Raw genomic sequence first — 20,648 nt, forward strand, 5'->3', positions numbered from 1 at the left:
TGTGTGAGAGAGAAGTGGGATTTCTGCCTCTGACACGCAAGTACACCGTGTAGTACAAGAGACTCTCAAACACGTACTTTCAGCACACAATTACTTTTTTCATCTTTGTATAACTGAGCAAGCATAGCAAACAGTAATTGCTAATGGTAGTACAGATGATGAATACAAAACTGTGTAGCACTAATAGGAACCAGAATAAAACTACCAAAAAAAAATTACCTCTTTTCAACATCTTCCATCAGTTTCGTGATACTAATTTAACTGAATTGAAGCTGTGGACTAGTCCTTCCAGCATTATTAAGTACGTTCTGTTCTTGCCAGTCCTCCATCAGAGACCCTGCTGGGGTGCGGAGTGTGATAGAGGACACGCTCCTGCCCGTGTGGATCAGCTCCTGCAAGAACGCCTGTGACAATCTCAGCGTACTTAAAAAGCACGAGGTGTTTCTCAGGCATCTGTACGCACAGTCTGTTTTCCAGGGAAATGACAAACTATATTCAAATGAAACGTGATTAGATTTTAACAAGGAAAAGATTTTGTTGGAAGCAAAGAATGTTTTGTGCTTCACTGGCCTCCTGTCCTTCGGTATCTTCTACCCCTGCCCCGAAAAAGAAACTTCATCAGGAGAATCAGATGTCAAATGGCCTGGATGCCTGCCATCAACCCCATAAATTCAGAGACATCATCTAACAATGTGTAAACCAGATTTGACAATTCATGATTTAACTACCTCTATAACAGTGGTAGTTAAATAACTAAAATGCATATTCTTCCTTTTTTCCAGTTGGCTTATTGTCCATTTTATTCTTGGCCTACACAGAATTTCCTACAAGGAAATGTACCACCTGATAGCCAACTGTTAAGAATTATTGTTACTATACAGAGAACTTTTTCAATTTTGCACATAATCCTTTCTGAAGTTGTACAATAACTCTGTCCATGGAATTAAGTTGAAGTTTCTTGTAGTGGAATGAATAAAAAGAAAACCTTAAACAATCACATTCATTTTTACATGTGTTCTGTTCTAACAAAAAATATGACATTTTCTCTAGCCATGTTTTAGCAGAGGGATCTCGTTCTGCCTTTTTCATTTAGGCATTCAGTATGGGATTTACAAAACCGGAAATGAAGACACTGAAGAAGGCTCTAGAAACTCCTTCACTGTGATGTAGTTGTACAAGCTGACAAGTTTTAGGAATGAATACTATGTTTTCAAATTGTTCTATGACAGCAAAAGCAAATTAAATTCAAAGTCTTTCAATGTGCTGCCAGTAATCATAAGCTAGTAAAACACCATTACATGATGCCATTTTTCAGCTGAATTAATTAATTAATATGCCCAAGTTGACATATGTGATATTTACAGCCTTATTGGCTTGTGGAGTTGTAGGGTCCCACAGTCTAAGAGCAGGCAAACTCTTTATTGGGAAAAAGTCAATATTGGATCAACCCTAACCTTGCAAATATTTCTCTATTTAATTCATTTGCGCTGCTTTCTTACCAGTACCACACTAGTCCTCATCCTGCAGGAATAACAAATTAATTGGCTGATGAGGAACAGCTTTCTCCTGGACACGGAAATACATTCAGCTGCCAAATAAAGTACAACTTTCATCCTCTTCTTCTTGATGAACTGTTTAAGATCCTTCAATTACTTTTCTCCTTCTTTTGGTGAAGACACAAATTTTTATTTTATCACTTCAAACCCCATAACTTTATGATGGTATTCCAGAAGAGTACCTATCTAAGTTTATAATTCTATACCAGTGTGTATGTACTGTATCACCACATATTATAGGGATTCAGATTTCCTGAACGTTTGGAGATGAATTGTGCTCCAAGCTCTACTGCTGCAACTCTGTTGACCTCACTGTTGTACTGAAAAACATTTTCCAGTAAAAATTGCATAAGTACAGGTTGATGCTATTAAAATGAATAGTCTTAAAAAAGGTTCCAATGTGAAAGAAAAGCAAGCCAGACAAGCAAGGCAAGATTTTTAAATGCTTTCATTCACAAGTTGTCCAGGGAAAATTACACCTAGTGTGAATATGTATTTACTGTCTTACAAACAATTACATACCCATTGTATGTAATTACACTTGCATGTATCTTAACCTGCTTCTGGGAACAAATTGATTTCCTAAATGCTTCTGCATCATCTCAATCACTTCATTGGTATATTGCTACAATGAGAATATATCTGCCAAAATATTCATCCTTCAAACTAAGAACTAATTTTATGAATTTTATGGACATTTTCTTCACTAGCTGTCTAAATTAGCTGTGGTCTGATCCTCAATATCCAAAGTTACTGGGTATTTTGCTTTGGTAATTTTTGTGCATGATTCCGTTCTTCAGTGTTTCATATTTAGTAGCCAATCTTGGCAGATATTTAATGTTTTTCAGGTTAGTCTTGGACCATTCACTAGGAAGCTCTGGGGACTGTGTTCTGTGTGGAGATGTGTAACCATCCTGGGAAGCAGGATCCCAAGTTAGGCTTGGGATCTTCAGGTGCTCAAGGTGGATTGCTAGACACACACAGCGGTCATAAGTTTCCTGATGCTTCAGTGTTGCTTATCTGTAACAGGCGTTTTTCTTATTTGCCCTTTCTAGGAATTTGTTATGATTGTTGTCTTTGGTTTGGAATTTATTATTCGTATCTGGTCTGCTGGATGCTGTTGTCGATACCGAGGATGGCAAGGAAGACTGCGCTTTGCAAGGAAACCATTCTGTGTAATAGGTGAGTGTCCCAGCTCTAGTTTATTTTAAGATAAAAATAAACACCCTTCCTTCTGTTTTGCTTCTGAATGAAAACTACTGGACTCTGTTTACAGTAACCAGGTGTAAATTCAGAATAGCTGTGTGTCAACTGTCATCTGCCCAAGGCTTCTCTAGATATAAAATCACAAAGTCCCTAAATACCAGTCAGTCCATGGTTCTTGTGTTCTCCAAAAGACATTTTCCTCTGCGTGTCATACAGCTGGCATGTATATTGGAAGAATGAGGGGTTGAGAGCTGATCTCATTGAAAACCACGGGAGCTGTATGCATTTAATGGACATATTATACATCTTGTGTATACATGCATAGATACTATGCACATATGTGCATACATTGTGTTCCCCTTATTTAACCTCTGTGATCAGACATGCGTACACAGCAGTAAGTTTGAAAACCTACCTAGAAACATCTTCTGGCAACTTTGCTGCTTCCTGCATTGTTGCTCTCTGCATGACAGTCCAGGCATCTGCTCTGCCAGTGACTCTGGCATAGGATATAGCACACTTCCACAACTATTTCAAGAGACTATTCTTCCCCTTCTTTGCTCTAGAAATTGTCTGTGAGAATGGTGAATAGGACCACAACCAGTTAAACCCCTATTTTGAAAAAAACCCCGCAGGAAAACAGTTTCCCAATAAAGGTAGAAGTCAAGGATGGCTAAGCAAATTCATCTGATAATTTCTTATTTTTCTAATGGTTTGGAGCAAATGCTTTGTACAGAACATTTGTGGAACTTCAGGATATCAATGTCCCAACTTCTCTCTCAACTTCCTTCCTCTCTCCAGCCTTTCTAATTTCATCTGCCTGTATCTTAAATTAACAGTAGTCAGGTTTTGTCAGTACACAATCCTAAGAAAGCACCAGACTGTTAATTTAGTAAAATTAGCCTACTTCAGCCATTTAGAACTTACTAGAAACATCTAAATCTTTAAAGAATTTGAACTTTTAGAAGCACTCGACATCTCAGAGTGGTTTGCTGCTCTCCCAAATGCCGTCGTGTGGCAACACCAGCAGTTTGTTCTATTCAGTTTTCGTTTCTCCTCCCTTTCCTGTCTCCATTCAATTGGCGAGGTTTCTGCCCGTGACGAACTTCAGTCTGAGCTGTTAATTCCCAGCAAAAGTGAACAGAGGGGTTCTCCCTTGTTCAGAACTCTGCATGTTATCACGGGGTGACTGATGTAGATTCTCCCCCTTTCCTTTAACCAGCTCATATCTACCCTCCTCCTGTTCTGAAATAGTTCGGGCAGGTCTCATGGCATGAGCCTCAGTGAGCGTTGGGGTTTACTTCACTTAACTGTGGTTTTTCTTCCTTTCTCTGGAGTTCATCTGCTCTTCTTGTTGCACCTATGTTCGTATAGGCAATCTCTAGCCTCAGAAGCATCTTCTCCATCCCCCTTGCAACTTCATCACTTGCTAGCAGAATTAATTAGTAGCCAACAGTCTTTTGCTTGTGGATGTCTTCCTGTGCTGGTTCACTGGATGAAAAGGGAACTTTGTTCTGCAAAACACGGTACAGCTACTAACGCAGCTTCTGGAAACTAAGCCAGTAGCTTGACTTTCTTGCCATTAATTATTCTGTGTGTCTCTTCTTCTGCTGATTGATTTTTGTCCATTTCTGGACTTCAGCATCCCTGAAGGGAGTTTCTGATGCTCAGCATCTCTCCAGATCTGATCTTTTGAGGAAGAACCTTCAGCAAGTCATCTTGCAGCTCTTCCTACATAAAGTAACTATTTGCTTGAGACTTTGGCTTTGCAGTCACGGCCAAGTGTGCCCCGGCAGCAAAGGCCAAGAGGCTTTATTAGCTAGAGGACCATCAGCAGATGAAGACACATGATTATCTCCCTTTACTTGGCACTCATCAGACCACATCTAAGATACCGCACCCCAGCTGCCCCCTCCAACACCGTACATGAAAGACGTCAATAAACTGGGGTGAGTTCAGTGAAGGCCACCAAGGTGATCAGTGCTGGAGCGTTTGCCCTGTGAGGAGAGGAGTTTGTTTAATTATTTACTTAGTCATCCATTCAGTTATTCTTTCTGCTTATTGTTGCACTGGAACAATAATATTTTAGAAGACTTAGTCTGTTTACTATTAGTTAAATTTGCTCTATATTTCCAGCAGATCTGTTCTCTGATTATTTTTGTGATCAAACAAAAATCACATAGAGGAATGGGCTAAGAGCTAGAAATAATAAATTTGAGGATTGCCTCAAGGATCACATTCAGACAGCCTTTATTTTTTTTTCCATTAATAACCTAATTATCAGAAAAATTTTATTTAGGGCCAAAGCTCTGTGCTTACATTAGTGTGCCTATGCTACCCTGACAAATTAGTTCATCAAGCATCGCTGTGTGCTACCAAGTTAGTAATGATATCTATCAAATTATTTGACAGTTTTGTACACTTGCTTATTTCTGTAAAACTGGGAATAATAGTGTAGTATTAAACCTTGATTTGTATTTTGTTCCATGTCAGGAGTGACCTGCCATCCCTCATTTTCTCTGATTGTATACGAGCTTCTGTACATAATGTAAAGGGCACACCAACCCTCACAGGTACTTAATGCACTTAAAGACGTACTTACCTCTGCAAAGCCTAAATTTGCCGGGCATATCAGTCTGAAGGATGGCTGTTAGCACCGCAGAGCGATGTTGCTGTGCTGTACTGTGCAGAAGAGCAGCGATCCAGGCACCGCATCTCCCAACTGCTGACGCCCGGGAAGAATTCTGTGTCTGCCGGTGCCTTAGGAGAAGCCGTGCTCCCTCAAGAGCCCCGAAATAAAAGAGAATGTGTCTGCTAATCGGGAAGAAAGTATGGCATCCCCTCCCTGTCTAGCCGTTCAGGGACACTGAAATAAATAAATGAAGAGTCCACTGTCCTGTCTCTGGCAATGGGCCTCCTAGGTGGTTGCATGTGACCCCACAAAATTAAACTTCTGGCCGCTGTCCTGTGCGTAGGAGAGGTTTTACCAGCACAGTGAAATCTCAGTCTGTGAGGGCGGCTCCCGCGGGCTGGCACATTATAAAAATAATGAGGCATAATAAATAACAAGCTGCGGGTCAGAAGAGTAAGATCCTGCCAGTCTCACCTGCATGTCTGAAGTCTGCTAGGCTTTCAGAGGAACTTCTTTCTCTCTGCTGGTTCTGTAGGAGACTTTGGGACTTCTACGTGGAGAAGCCCAGCAAGGGCAAGTGAAGAGTACATGAGCACGCCTCCCTTCCAGTGCTGGAAGCAGTGAATTTTAGAATCGCCTAAACTTTATGCAGTTTCTAGATTTAAATCTGGGCATCGAAACTCCTATTTCAGAATTTTTTCACCTTAAATTTGAGCCCACTTCTAGTAATATAGCATTTCTCCAGGGCAACTAGAATTCCTGGTGGTCCAGCCCAGTGAAAGATTTCATGAATTTCAGTTAGTCCTTTAGCAGTTTCCCTACAGCTGCTTCTATTTTACCTCTAGCCAAGCTACAGCATGATGGAAAGTCACAAGTTCAAATTCTGTTGAGGCTGCAGAATGAACAAATTCCCAACAGGAAGCTTAAGTCCATTATCTGTAATCAGGCTCTTGAACTTCATGGCTGGCAAACCTCGTTTCAGAGCATTAAGTGATAGCAGCGGCTGTTGCATATTACTGGATCTATTTTTCATTAATTAGAGTGGTAATGAACCATCATATGGCACTTTTATCAAACCTTTGTAAACAAATCCATATCTAGTGTGTTACAAGATCTGCTGAACCTTTAATTTGAATTAATTCAATATATTTATTTAATGATATGTTTTGTGTCTGTCACCTCAGTATTTAGACACATTATATAGTTTAAATACAGACAGATAGTAAATCTACTGCTCATGATAAACAATATAAACAGCCCCTTTCCAGTATAATTTGAACTTTAAATAACCCAGCAATGGTCTGTAATTAAGTATATCCTTGACCAAGGAGACGCATCTCACATCACATCTCATTACAAATCCCAGCAAAACCAAGTTCTAGCAGAAGCAAATTCCAAGTTGGGGGGGGGTCTCCTGCCAGCCCAACTTGAACTCATCTCAGGAACACGCTGCCCACTTCACTCCAGAAAATACTCTGATAGTAGGAGTAGTATTAAGACTGGAAATTGAAAATTCCTCATATAATTTCAGCAGCCATAATTATGTGCAATGAACAGAAGTGGTGTTTAGGCTAAATCAGTCCCAAATTGTGTAGGTTTTTAAAACTAATATTTAGTGGCATATCTTCATGTTTGACAGTCCTGGCAGAACAGGTTTTAGAAATGCATAGGAAAAATAATGTCTTTTTAATACCATCTATGGGCCTTATTCTTTCACATTTACTTTTGCTGACTACTACCCTCGCTGCTGAACAAGGTACCATTTGCGATGAGTAAAGACATCAGGCTCTGGTCTTCTCTTTCTATAAGTTGTATGTCTGCTGTTCAAAAGAAACCTGCTAGTTTGGTACGATGCAATTCTTGTTGAAATTTCTTGCTGGTATGTGCTAAAGAATTCAGCAGTCTGTATTTGTTGATTGGCATGGGTTTTTGATCTTCCGCTAGTGTCACTACCATGTCTGGTATTTTGAGTAGAGGAGTGTGTGTCTAGTGACTTCTTCTGTCCCGCTGGGGACCTGGGGGTAGCGTCACATTTTATCTTCATGAGGCTTGGAGATCGAGGCTTTGATCTGAGGGCTGCGCTTTTTTGCATCCATATTCTGTGTAACTGCTGAGATATCTGCTGATGAAGGAAGCAAATAAGGCTAGTGTAAGATTTCTGATGAAATTAATTTTCATTGAAAAATATTGATTAATTGAAATAAAAGTAATTCATGGAAACAAACCAATTCCCTTTTCCTAAGGAAAGGCAATTTTTATTCAGTCTAGATCTTTTTATCACCAAAATTAGAAACACTCTTTCTCCCAGACGTGCAGAATAGCCAATAATAGTTCCTAGTTTCTGGGTAAAGCATGGTTAAATTCTTGCTCTGGGAGATTTGGAGCAGGAAATCACAATCTCTCAGCCCCACTGAAACTATCCAAACATCAATAAATAATTCTTAATTGATCCAGAGAGATGCTGATTTAGCCCATCACCTGGTGATAATTGTCGTCATCTGTTATGTGAAAAACTTTGATTTTGTTCACCCAAAGAATAATCAGTCATTTGTAAATAGACAATTCCAGCAGTACAAATTAGAAGAGAGCCACACCAGAATGGATGAAATAGGTTAGAGCACTGGGATGTGAAGAATCAGAGAATGAAGACAGGTTTGTGATAGAAAGCCTGTTAAAAGCCAGAGACCTTTTACTAAAAATAATTTATTTGTGATACTTTCTTAGAAGACCCTTAAAGATATTTTCCCAAGCATAAGGTAGTTACGTCCATTCCAAACAAGACTGATATAACTCCATACCTGCACTAAATGTTTAGTGAGCGGTTCCTAATTCAGTTCACTTTTGATAGGAGTGTGTCCTAAAGTCAAATGTCACAAATGATTTAGAAATAATGATGTTCTCTGTCCATACTCACCCAGATTCTGTAAATGATTTATGGAGTCTTTCAAATGATTGATGATCTCTCATATTTGAATCTCAGAAATTATGTTGTAGAATAATAATAATAACAATAACAACAGCAATAACTTAATATTATTAAATACTGTAATATATACAATATTATATATTGTATATGTATATTATAGAGCCTCCAATGCTGCTGATGACCGACAAGGTTTCAGTGGCTTGGAAATGTACAGTAAGAAGGAGGTAAGCAATGGACAGACCAAAAAGCAGTCAACATTTTCTGGGTTTAGACTTGGTACTTTCAATTTTGCTCACATTTTTTAGGGACTGGCTTTAAACTTGTTGCTACTAGAGATGCCCAGTATATGAAGATGCTTACAGAAATGCCTTTCTTTTCACTACCTGTCTTTATTCAGTTTGAGATGTTCAGCATTACTACGCTGAATTCCCATCATATCCATAGACAAGACAGTTGCTCAAATTTCCATACATACGTGTAAATTTTCCGATCCAAAATTAAGTAGTTAATGTAAGCACTGCTGTGGAAGTTAGAGGTAGATGGGATCGTGCCAAATTCACTTATCTGCCTAACTCAGCGTATGGAATTTCAAAAGCAGTGAAATAGTTGGTTTATTTTTCAAATTTTATCATTCCTAGCATCTAAAAAATAAGATATTTTTAATGAAATAAGTGAATAACATGTCAGAGCCTATCTGATATGCAAGGAAATACTCAGCTTTCTCGCCTTCTTTCCAGATGTTGTCCTGCAGATCAGCTGCTTCGGTGTGTGACATTCCTTGTAACTCCCAGCTCAGACCATCGTCAGCTCTTTCCCGTAGTTCCTCTGTGAGAGGAATTGCTGCCTCGGTGGCTGTACAAGTTTTTCTTTTGCAGCAGCAAATTATGCTCTCCAGGCAGAAATCTGAATCGTTTAGGAACATTTCCATATTGGTCCAAAATAACATCCTATTAAATGAGGTGTTTGCTATTTTGGACTTTTGCAACTGCCCATTACTCTGTCCTTGGCATATGTGCAGCCTCTCATGGGACTGCGATATCCCTAGCTTGTAGTACTGCTTTATTTCAAAAGCCGCTTTCAGTGTGTCTTCTATTTTACTAACATGCCTATACTTACTTAGGGGTGCTTTGGCAGCATGGTAACATAAATTTCAATGTTAATGCCTTGGTGTGGTACATTAGGCAACTGTCAGCCTGACTGTTTGAGCCATGATTAACTACTCTTGCAGGTGTTAGTCAATCAAATCGTGCTTTCTCTCATGGTGCCCCAGCCTCACCGCTGTCAGACCAAATGAAGAAATTTGAAGAGGGCTAAGTGGAGTTATTCACTTGGCATGTACTGCAGGAATCTTTCTAGAATGGTTTGAAAGTGCTGTGCAACTAGGGGAAATGTAGCGAGAAATGAGAATAGAATAGAATAGAATAGAATAGAATAGAATAGAATATTTCAGTTGGAAGTCTGGTCCATTTGCCTGATAACTTCAGGGCTGACCAACAGTTAGAGCATGTTATTAAGGGCATTGCCCAAATGCCTCTTAAACACTGACGGGCTTGGGGCATCGACCACCTCTCCAGGAGGCCTGTTCCAGGATTTGACCACCCTCTTGGTAAAGAAATGCTTCCTAATGTCCAGTCTCTAGGGTGATCTACACTTTTACTAATCCTTGCGCACAGATCACTTTGTTCCTTTTACGTTCACCCTGCAGCATACAATAGCAGGGAACATGCTGCCGTCTTATATTTGCGGTATGTCTTTCCATCTCTTTGGTGCTTTTAGTTTATATTATTACTCTTATGCCTGTTGAATGCTGTGACTTTATCGCTGTCTCTGCTGAAGACTAGTTTATTTCTGTTCAGGTCATCTGTGTGTGAGCGAGGTCTCCAGGAGAAGGGCCATAGGTGCAGGCAGTTAAAAATCAGTGCTTTCGTTTTCTTGGCTTTATTGTGATTTAGAAACATAGGCACTTTGCTTGCTTTAGAGATAGTGTTTGTTTCTTCAAATGCAGTTCTCTGGTATCTGCTCAGCTTTAATTTGTTAACTGGCAATGCCGACAGTTTAAAACAGAAGCTTTGCCCACTCTTACGTTCAGTATAGTCAAATTGATTGCCAGGTGTCTTCAGCCAGCCTTGCAACTAGCTTATTAGTGATCACAAAGCTTGAAGAAATTCAGTTTCCACAGATGTTTCCATTCTTTTACATCCCTTCTGAGAACTGCACGTTGCCACCAGCACTGCTAAAGTGACTGATGGGCAGAGTAGTCCGGGGGGAATTGCAGGAAATCTCATTTTTACGATCATGCCTCAAACGGTTACACTCCAACTGCTACGTTAGAAAAAGACTTGGGTACAAGAGAGAAAGTACAGTTTTTTAATTCCTCCTTTTTACAGCCGCTGCGTTAAATGCAGTGATTAGGAAGGATTTGACAATGTAACAACATTGTTACATTGTGTAACGGGGCTACGGTATTTATATCTCAATTTTAGTACGGCTAAGTAGATATTTCTAAATGGCAAATGGGGCATGTTCTGCACATTTTAATTTCCTCCCTTCCCTTCCCACCCCTAGCACTTAAGCCCTGGGCTCCCACAACCTTAGAGAAAAATTACATTTTTTTACCTTTAAGCTTGTGCTGATAACTCTCAAAAGTGAGGATTTGACCTTTCCGCTGATAGATGATATCGCTGTCAACAACAGCTCCGAGGAAGGTATCCACCAGCTCTATTTTACGTCAACCTACGCGAGCTCCGAAATGGTGTCAGTGCTTATCTGAGCCTGCCCTAAGCCATCCCTCCCGCAGAAAGAGGCAGCTCCAGCCGTTTGCTTCCACCCTCGTGCCGCCCGCTCCCGGTGCCCCAGTGCAGGTATGCGACCACCTTGGGGACAGCCAAGGCGAAGGCAGGATCCCTCCGGCCCCGGAGCAAACTTTTACCAACGCAGCCTGCTCCTGAGACCCCCACGCTGGGGAAACGCTGCTTCGTTTCAGATGAGGCTGTCACGAGGCAGAGCGGAGAGGGTGTCACGGCATCATCTACTGCATTTAAGATCTCGTTTTGGGATTGCCTCCTGCTGGGTTTGCGAGAGTGCTACCAGACCATGGGTTTTTTCCCCTCTCGGACAAGCGCTTCTATTTCTTTTTTCACATCTCCCACACCAGAAAGTCTCAAGGTGTGGGGCCAAGGTGCCCCACACTAGCGTTCTCCAAAACAGATAAAGCTCCTTGCTGGCACAGCAGTCCTTCTTTGGCTCCCCACCCACAAATTGCAGGTGGGACAGCAGCTGAGGGTAAAGAGTGACTAGAAATCTCTGGATCTGTATCACCTGGGTAAACTCTGTATTTACAGAAACAGAGGAGTCCCAGGAGGAACTCACACTGACCGTGCAGGCATCCAAAACAGTTGTGTAGGTTAGGAATGCAAGTTCTGGTTTTAGGCAGCGGGGAGAGGTATATGCCTCCGGAGGATGGCTCAGAAAACTTAAGGTAAGAAGGAATTCATCTCTTGCAGCCAACACTGAGGGACCCGTGTTCCTGCCATCAACACCTGCATTAGATAACTCAGCTAGATACTGGATACCTCCTGCGAATTTGAGAGCAGATTATTAACACTGTCTCTTCCCTCTCCACCTACAAACAGGCTTTTCCTCTCCCTCAGAGACACGCTCTTCTCTCCCCTGCTCTTTTCAGCATCTTTATTTCTTACTTTTTGCCTGTCCGCTCTCACCCTCACACCCAGGATTTTTCTGTTCCCATGGTTTTTTGGCCTTTCCACCCCCGTACCACTGCATCGCCTTGACTTTATGCACAACCTGGGAACGTGTTAGACGGACACTTCCAGACACCCTGGCCCTCCCTGAGATTTTAGAGTATGATTGAAAAGGCTGCGAAAGTGCAGGCTCCTGCCTATAGCTTCCTACCTGTGTGGTTACAAGGACCCAGCTGGGCTGGATCACGTAGGAGCCCCGTTTGATATCCCTTCCACACGCTGACTGGTGCCAGATATCTCTATAAGAGGTGTGAATACCTGTAGCCCAAATAGCCAATCACACAATATTTTTGTTCGGAGATTGGGTAATCAGTGACTGACTCGCACAGGAATTTGGATCCCCTGAAAAACCTAACTCCAATAATTCAGGGAGCAACATCCAATCTTGTCTTTAATTTTCCCCGGTTATTCCTTTATGACCCATGGCAATGAGTTTTACAAGTTAATTGCATGTTGTATTTCTTTTTATCAGATTTAAATTGTCTTTTGATCCCACTTTTATAAGGAAGGGTAAATAGGAGGCATCCAACAGACCTTCTTATCTTCCGCTAGTTTGCATACCTCTATCTGCCATCTCATATTTGTCTTCTGACTAACCACTCCTAAATTATTCAGCCCTTTCTCCATACCCAAGTCTTGCCATGCCTGTAGTTATTTTGGGTTTTTCTTGCCGATAACTTTGTGGTTTTCTTACAGTCCGATCTAATGAGCCTCTTTATTCATCGGGGAGGAGGGGGGGGGTCTGGCTATCCATCCTGCTGCCTTTCCCTTCAGAAATCTTCAGGTTTTTTTCTCTCCAGAGCAACAGCCTTTTTCACTAGGGTCTACTGTCATCCAGGAAAAAAACCTCAGACATAGTAAAGCGACTAGTGAACCTTGTTTTCCCAGGGCTTGTAAGGCACAAAACAGTTACTGGGCAGAATAAATTAAGATTTATGGGAAGGAGCTGCACGTGTTACTCGTGGTTTGTTTCTCTGGTTGGACACCAATTGGGTTTGTGAACACTGCGTCAAAGATACAGTGTTAAATGTGTTTCTGTCAGCCTGTCTTAAAGCCAAATAAAACTCCTACTGAATAAATAGTGCTTTATTCCTTCTGGCAGGTAAATATTAATAATGTTAAAGATCAATTATTGGAAAAGGCTAATAAAGTATAAATCCATGAAAGGCTTGCAATTGAACTTAATCTTAGCTTGCAGGAGGCCCTTAGATTTTTAAGATTTATTGAGCCAGCTGTTAATAATATAAAGATGTTTGCTGAGGTCTTATTCAGTCCATAGAAAGAGTATGTACTCAACAGGGCCATGAACTTTAATTGCTAACAGTACAAAGACAGGTGAAATGTTCCCATTAACGTTGTTATTCTTATCCAGACTGCATAAAAAATGGTAACCATAACTACAATTTAAAATTTAGTATTTGTCAAGCTATTGTGATTCTCAGCCCACAGAGAAATATTTTGGCTATCTACAAGAAAAGGTAAAATGACATTCTTTTGATATATTTGTCATAATGGCCTGAAACTGTGCTACTTTTACACAGGAAGAGTGTACATATACTTTCAGTACATTGGCATAGTAATGAGTAACGTCAGTTGATCCATTCTTGGGGATGGAATTAGGATCTCATTATAAACCTTGATTAAAAAAAATGACAAAACAAAAATCTGACCCATCTTCCTCATTCTGGAATTTCATAAGGGAATATTTAGTTTTCACATTTAAAAAATGCCCAGTATTGACTTTCTCAAAATATTCCTTGTTTCTCCGTTTCAAAAATTATGTGACCTACTGAGTCCAAATTTGTTGTATTCGACTGGCTTTGCTGACAAGTGCCTTTGACGTGTTTCCAGTTTTGTTTCGTATTGTTTGGGGGGCAATGTATGATTGCATTGTATGGTAAAGAGCTTTACTCAAGGTGTAGCGAAGGCATGCTAAGGTGCCTGTGAATAAAGAGATTTACTGCTGCTGCTTGGAGTAGCCATAGATAGAGGACACATGGGACAGTTCTCCTCCTTGACGTAGAAAGACCACACAGCTCCTTTCTGTGGCTGAGAAAAGAAATCTTGAGCTAATTGTTTTTCATTGGGATAGGCTGAAGAAATACGCTAAGCGTGGGACCAGCTCAAAAGCAAACGTTTAGCGGAAGGGTGCGTGGATTCGGCGGAGGTGCCAGGTTGGGTTGCGTTCCCCTGGACTGCTGCCCTTTGCGGCGTCCCCGTGTGCGTGCCGGGGGTCGGTGGCAGGGATTTACCCCCTCCTTCGCCCCGTTCCGTGGGCCTGAGCTGAGGCCGTGCCGTGGGGTACGGCCCCGTTCACAGGCAACTGCTTTGCAGAACTCACCTCAACCCCAGCACCGGGCTCTGGAGGGGGGGGTCTCATCAAATCTGGGGTTTCAGCGTCAGGACGCGGTGCTGTGGCTAATCCTCACAGTGTCTGCAGTTATAAAACCTTTGAATTGATCTCCTGACGCAGTTTAATGCAGAGTTTATTTTCCACGGCACTGAAAATACATGAAACGTAGCCTATTTTATGTTATATTGCGTCGTGGTTTAACGCCAGCTGGCGACTAAGCACCACACAGTAGTGCTTTTATAACATAAATGCATGCATATTTGATATAATATATTATTTCATTATTACATTTTATGTAGTGTTTATATATCATGTAAATAATACTACATATTATTTTATATGCATGTTTAAAATTTTAATTTAGCTTCTCTTAAATAATTTTAATTCCTACCATTTTCTCTTTGCCAGAAAAGATAGCTTTACATGTTGGTGAGCTGCTTTTCTAAATAGAGCCACTTTGGCTATATAAAATTAACATGTATCCCAGAAAGAAGACATCTGTATTTTCAGGAGGTCACTTTCATTTCACATTAAAATATTTTGCTTACTCAGATGTTTCCAATACATTGCAAATGCAAACTATAGATGGAGAGAAGGGTTCAAGATGGTTCATCTCTTTTGATGTCTTCACTGGAGTATTGCTCAGCTGATGAGTAAGGAAAATCCAAGTTTCTATGCTCAGATCACTTTTAGTGGACTCCTTAGAATTTATGTCAGTGACTAATGTAGCCATTTTCCATTGTTAGAAGAAAAAAAAATCAATAGAGTAGAAGTAGTAATGTCTGGATTTTTTAATTCCACTTCAGTGCCTGGACAGTATAACACATTTTTGTATAACGTCTTTCTCTTCTATGTGCCACTGCCATACATCCCTATTTTCCTGTTTTTCAACAGCAATAAAAGTCAATTTTCACACTCATCTGTGTTTATCTCTGCAAATTATCTTGATACGCAAAACTGTTTTACTTCCCTACTTCTAAAAATATTGAGCTGTTTTGCATCTTGAAAAAAGATTACAAAAGGAAGCGAAATCACTAACTTGTTTTGCCTGTAATGACAATTAAGATGGTTTCCATCCAGAGAGTATTATGTATTTGAAAACACAAAGACCTTCTGGCTGGAGTGACAACAACATCTGCAAAAATCAAACAGCGTCATCCATCCCAAGAATTTCCTGAAGATATCCTGCCAATTACTTTTACTAGTAGGTGACGATTAATCATAACCTGTCTGGCATCTGAGCAGAGAGATCCGATCCCTGACCAGAAAGAAAAGCTATATTCAGACATAGCTGAAAGCAAAGTTTGCCAGGACTCAAGATCCTGAGCACCATTATTTTTGGTATATGCAAAACTCAGATTATCTCATATTGCTTGGGGGGGGGTTGTTGTTGATGATGGTGGTTAGGCTTTTTTTTCTCTGTAAAATTGAGGCCTTATTGCTGTAACTTTGCTCAGCTTTTTGTGGGAGGTGCAGAACTCGGCTTCCTGCCTCTCCCAAATTACGCTAGAGATGTTCAGGTGATATAATTCAATGGATGACATTAAACTGGGTTTTTTTAATAGGCAAAGAATAATGCTTGAGCATATCGTATTCCAGAGGGTGAATTCAGGTGACCTCAAAAGACCCTATGTCTCCAGAGTAGTCTCTAAAAATCCACTTTGCTGATTTTGACAATCTTGCACGTACTGAGTTGTACTTTATTAATAAATAGTTCTGCTTCTTCCAATGGGATAATTTACAAAATACGATAACATCCAGCATCTTTCTAAATATGGTAATATTGATCATCTCTCTGTTCAGAGATGTAATTACAGGTTTAATCCTTTAAAAAAATTACGTTAAGGTTCTGGACATTCTATAGATAAAAATATTGAAAATTCTTGGTTTCTGGGGTAAATACTTATGCAAGGTCACCGAAAGTTCAGCCCATATTAGACCAAATTTTTTCTGCCATAACTATGTGAAATATCCCACTGATTTCATAGCAAAGGGACTGTTCACAGAGCAAAGGAACTGCCACCTGGTAAAAACATTACAATTTGCCTCTTTTCAAATTAACTGTTGCAGCATACGCTAATCATGATTTTTATTCTTTGCCCTCTTGAACCGGTAGAGGGAAGTTGTTAATCCCTTGTTTGAAGCTAAAAGCATTTCTGCAGCCAGTTATGATGAAATGGACTTTTCTGTTCTATGACCTTTCTCAACAAGTGCTCGAGGAATAATGATACAATTATTTCCCTCTCTGAATACCCCTCTATTAGGGTATTCAGAAGCCTTAAACTGTATGAATGTCTTTTTCTTTTCTTTTTTTTTTTTTTTTTTTTTTTTTAGCTAGCCCACAGGAGCATAAAATACACCAATGCCAAATATGTTACTAGGCTGTGCAAAAAGGCTGCTGTTCCTATAGACAAGTTTGTATAAACAGACCTTTTCTTTTAGGAATCTGAAAAAGAGCAACCTTATTTTCACGTACTGCTGTATGACCTAAGTCATGTGTCGGTCATCAGGCTATACCTTAAAGTGCTTTAAATTGCCAATTTATATCAGTTTAGGATAGAGCCCATGGAATATATTTTTGTTATCATCTTTCTGTAGTGTGACATGCTCAAATACAGTGCTCGGAATGTGTGTTGTGTTAACTTTGTGCTGTAGTGTCTGATTAAAATTCAAAGTACATTTCTACATTGATTAGATGATACCCTCTGGTCCCAGCCAGCTAGCTGTGGAGATTATTGTAGACAAATTGAAGGGAGTTCTGAGAATAGCAATAAACACGATGAAGCTACTGGAAGGACTGATATACAAAGAGGTACTAGAAGAACTAAAATGCTGGTCATTCCCTCCCTTCCACCGCTCACACCTCCCAGCAACTCAGAACAGAAAGTTGTTGACGATTTCGATGTAGTTGTTGTTGTAAATCTGGATTAAAACTTATTTAAATTCCCCAGCGAGTGAGAATAATTGCTCGCTGTGCCGCAAAACGCGGGCATAACCTGTAAGCAGACGGAGCCGATGTCAAAGCACCCGCGGTGCGCGTGGTCGGCGATGGAGCCGCGCGGCTCTGTAACAGCACCGAATCACTGTGCTGGTTTCTTCAGGGGTAACTTTCATATTTAGGATAATTAACTGCCCTGAGAACTATTCATAAGAAATGACCACTATGAGCCGTGTCTTTTCTCTGGGTCATAGATAATAACTCTAGCCTAAAATTAGACCTTAGAAGAGCAGCCTCAGGGTAGCCTAAATTTGGTCATACGGTTGCCAGTTAATTTCCTTTGTGAGTTAATACAGCTGCAGGCTAGATAAACCACGCTCTTGAGATTTTCTGCTTATTCCTGCAGTTTTGGGGGCAGATGTGTCCTACTCTTGTCCTAGCTCGTTGCCTCTCTGTGCTGTTCTGCAGCCAGAGCAGACACAGTAATTAACAGCCGTTGTGGTTTTCTGCGTATTCTTAACAAGGATGTGTAAACGCAGAGCATTTTCTGTGAATTGATAGCAAACACTATTTTGATGGTATAGTGATGATCCTAAAATGATTAAATATTTTTCATTATCTATTCAGATAAAATCAGAGAAAAAAAATATCACAAGTTTCATTTAACCTGTATTGGCTCAAAGTGTCATTTTTTTTAGAAGGAAAGGACATTCCAACACATCAGCATTAAATGCAGGCAATAGGAAAAGCTCTCACTAACATTTTCTTATACGCTAAGTCTTTGAAGAATATGAAAGAGAGAGAGAGAATGTCTATTAGTCTGAGCATGTACATGAGCTTTGAGCAGATGAGAGATTATCATTAATTACATTTCCTAATATCATCCTGACATTCTTTCTGTAATTTTAGAGATGTCCTGATGGCATATCGAGGCTTTGGGATGTTTTGCAATATCCAAGTAAAGCTGCTGTGTTCACCCTTTCCCCTATGTGACTGGGTCCATTAGCATGATACCTTTGAATACTGTAAAATCCCACGATACCCAAAAAGTTCATAGTAGGAAAGTTACACTGAAAAAGTCATTAGCAGTAAAACAATCCATTACAATGATTTGCGATACCTCCTTTTTTATCATTATCAATCTCAGTCACAGAGTTGCCATCAGAAATGCTTACAGCTTAGAAATGCTAACCACACCTCCACCAGTAATCCAAGCGATCCAGAGTTTCTAACTGGGCTTGAGCAGCGTAAGGCCACCCAACATTGGTTTTCCTCTGGGAAGTGGGAGCTCAGGCTGGCCCACCTCTCAGGAGCTACTCAGGTTGTTGCATTACTGGGCTTCAGTTACTCATCTTGACTTATATGTCACTATTTTAGTGAGATTGGACAATATACAAGTGTAATCTATTACACACGTGAGTTCTGGGTTCCTCTTTTTTTATTTTTCAGGGGGCCCCCTGGTTGTTAACATGGTGGCCGTCAACTAAAAAAGCCTTTGTTAAGTTACTATTAACAAAACTTTCACGTCATCTCAGCGGTTTCTTGAGAGATACTAGGTGAAATGTCTGAAGTGGAAGAATCCATTGTTTGAAATTTAATTTGAAATGAAGTGTTCAAAAGTGAACATTGCAAAAGCTGCTGAGAAGATCTGAAATCTCAGACTGGAGTTAACGAGGGAGGGTGCTATCTGCAGGATAAAAATATGAGAGAGACTTCTAAAGAGTGAACAAAATCAGCATCTAGCTGAAGAGACGCTTAACATTTTGGAAGATCAGGCACAAGGTATTAGCTTGGAAAAACTCAAAGAAGTAAATGTACATCAGAAACTTCTGTCTTCTAATAAGTCATTACTGAGAAGTTTGGAATTATACTGCCCATTACGCACTCTCACATCCCAAACTTTCCTGGTGCTTTACAGCAAGATACGGAGTGAAACTTGAGTCCCCATTAAATTAATTGAAATGTTGCTGTTTACTTCTTCTTGATTTCCCAGTTTTGCCACTAAAAGTTAAAGGGGAAAATATTGATAGAAGTTTGCTAAAGCCTCCTTAAAATACAGAAATACCATGGAGATTTTAGCTAAATTCAAGTGGAGTATGAAGGAAAGTTCAGAAGAATGTTTTGCTCTCTTGCTTAAAAGAGGGCAAATGGCACCTGAGGTTTGCTGGAAAAAAATGTGGCAGGGAGAGAATCATAAAGTACTTAACTTTTCATTTTTCCAGGGTATGCTTAAATAAGAAAACCAAGCAAGTTTAACATATTCAGAAGTGACTTTCAACTGTTGCAAACTTTCCTTTGGACTCTGATTTCATTCCAAGAAGGGTTTATTTTGATTTATCTTACACCTGTTCCTGGCAAGTTAAACTATGCTGAAATAATGTGCCTGCCTGCCTTCCCTGCTTCCGAGGGAAACGCAGCCAGGGAGCGCTGCCTCAGGCAATGGACACACTCTTTCCTTCCCTATTCCCAGCCTGAGGAGCTGGGGAGGGGGGTGGTTTGGGAGGGGTGGGTGTACTGTGAAGAGGTGAAGAAGATGAGAAAGCAAGGTGTGAAAAAACCACCAGCCTAGCCCGGGAAGGCTCTCTTCCCTCCAACTGTTTTTTAAACATGTGCCAGTGCGTTTTCTGCTCCCCCGTTTCCTCTGGCTCAGCTCCTTTTGCCTCTCCCTATCCCAACCCTCCATCTAGAAGGTTATACGCAAGTAGATAACTCCCTTGAACCAACACTTTAAAAAAAGGGAAAAGACAGCTATGGTGCTGTTGGCTTCTTTGTCTCTCATGGTCAGAGGGGACCAGAGACCCTCAGTGGGGCAGAGGGTTCCCAGCAGCACAGGGCAGATGCTGTGCAGTGCTGGCAAAACTGAATTAATTTGAATTTTTTGGAGTGGGGGGGGCCTCCAGGAAACCCCATGTTATAAGGAAAGCTGTCAGAGCTCCTGGAATGGGCAGGCATAAGAGCAGGAGCAAACGCTGGCTGTTGTAACAAACTGTCCTGTTGATAGTGGTTGAGGGTAACCAAAACCCCCAGTAAACACTTTAATAATTTTGAGACCAAATGCATAATTCATAATATTTGGGTGACCTTACTCTCTTCTAAGTTCTAAGAATGATTTGCAGGAGTGCACGCTGCTTTTCTAATGATATCTGATTTGCTGCTAGCCAGTCACCACTAATTAAAAATGGCTCTTACATTGCTGCTCTGCCCGGAGCAGCGTGGGACAAGCCAGGCTAACCTTGCCATCGTGTTAGTCACCAGGGACGGTCTTTCTTCAACACA

At 40.6% G+C, this 20,648-nt stretch overlaps 1 protein-coding gene across 2 annotated transcripts in view; it reads left to right on the forward strand.

The window, feature by feature from the left end:
* The window catches only part of KCNQ5 (potassium voltage-gated channel subfamily Q member 5), a 287,671-nt gene that overhangs the window by 213,577 nt on the left and 53,446 nt on the right, over positions 1-20,648 (forward strand). For both annotated transcript variants that reach the window (XM_075046449.1, XM_075046448.1), the window contains exon 3: positions 2,612-2,738. In XM_075046449.1, coding sequence (XP_074902550.1) covers positions 2,612-2,738 — 127 coding nt within the window. The remainder of the gene's footprint in view (positions 1-2,611; positions 2,739-20,648) is intronic.

Source organism: Buteo buteo, chromosome 15 (genome assembly GCF_964188355.1).
Source record: "Buteo buteo chromosome 15, bButBut1.hap1.1, whole genome shotgun sequence".
Classification (NCBI taxonomy): domain Eukaryota; kingdom Metazoa; phylum Chordata; class Aves; order Accipitriformes; family Accipitridae; genus Buteo; species Buteo buteo.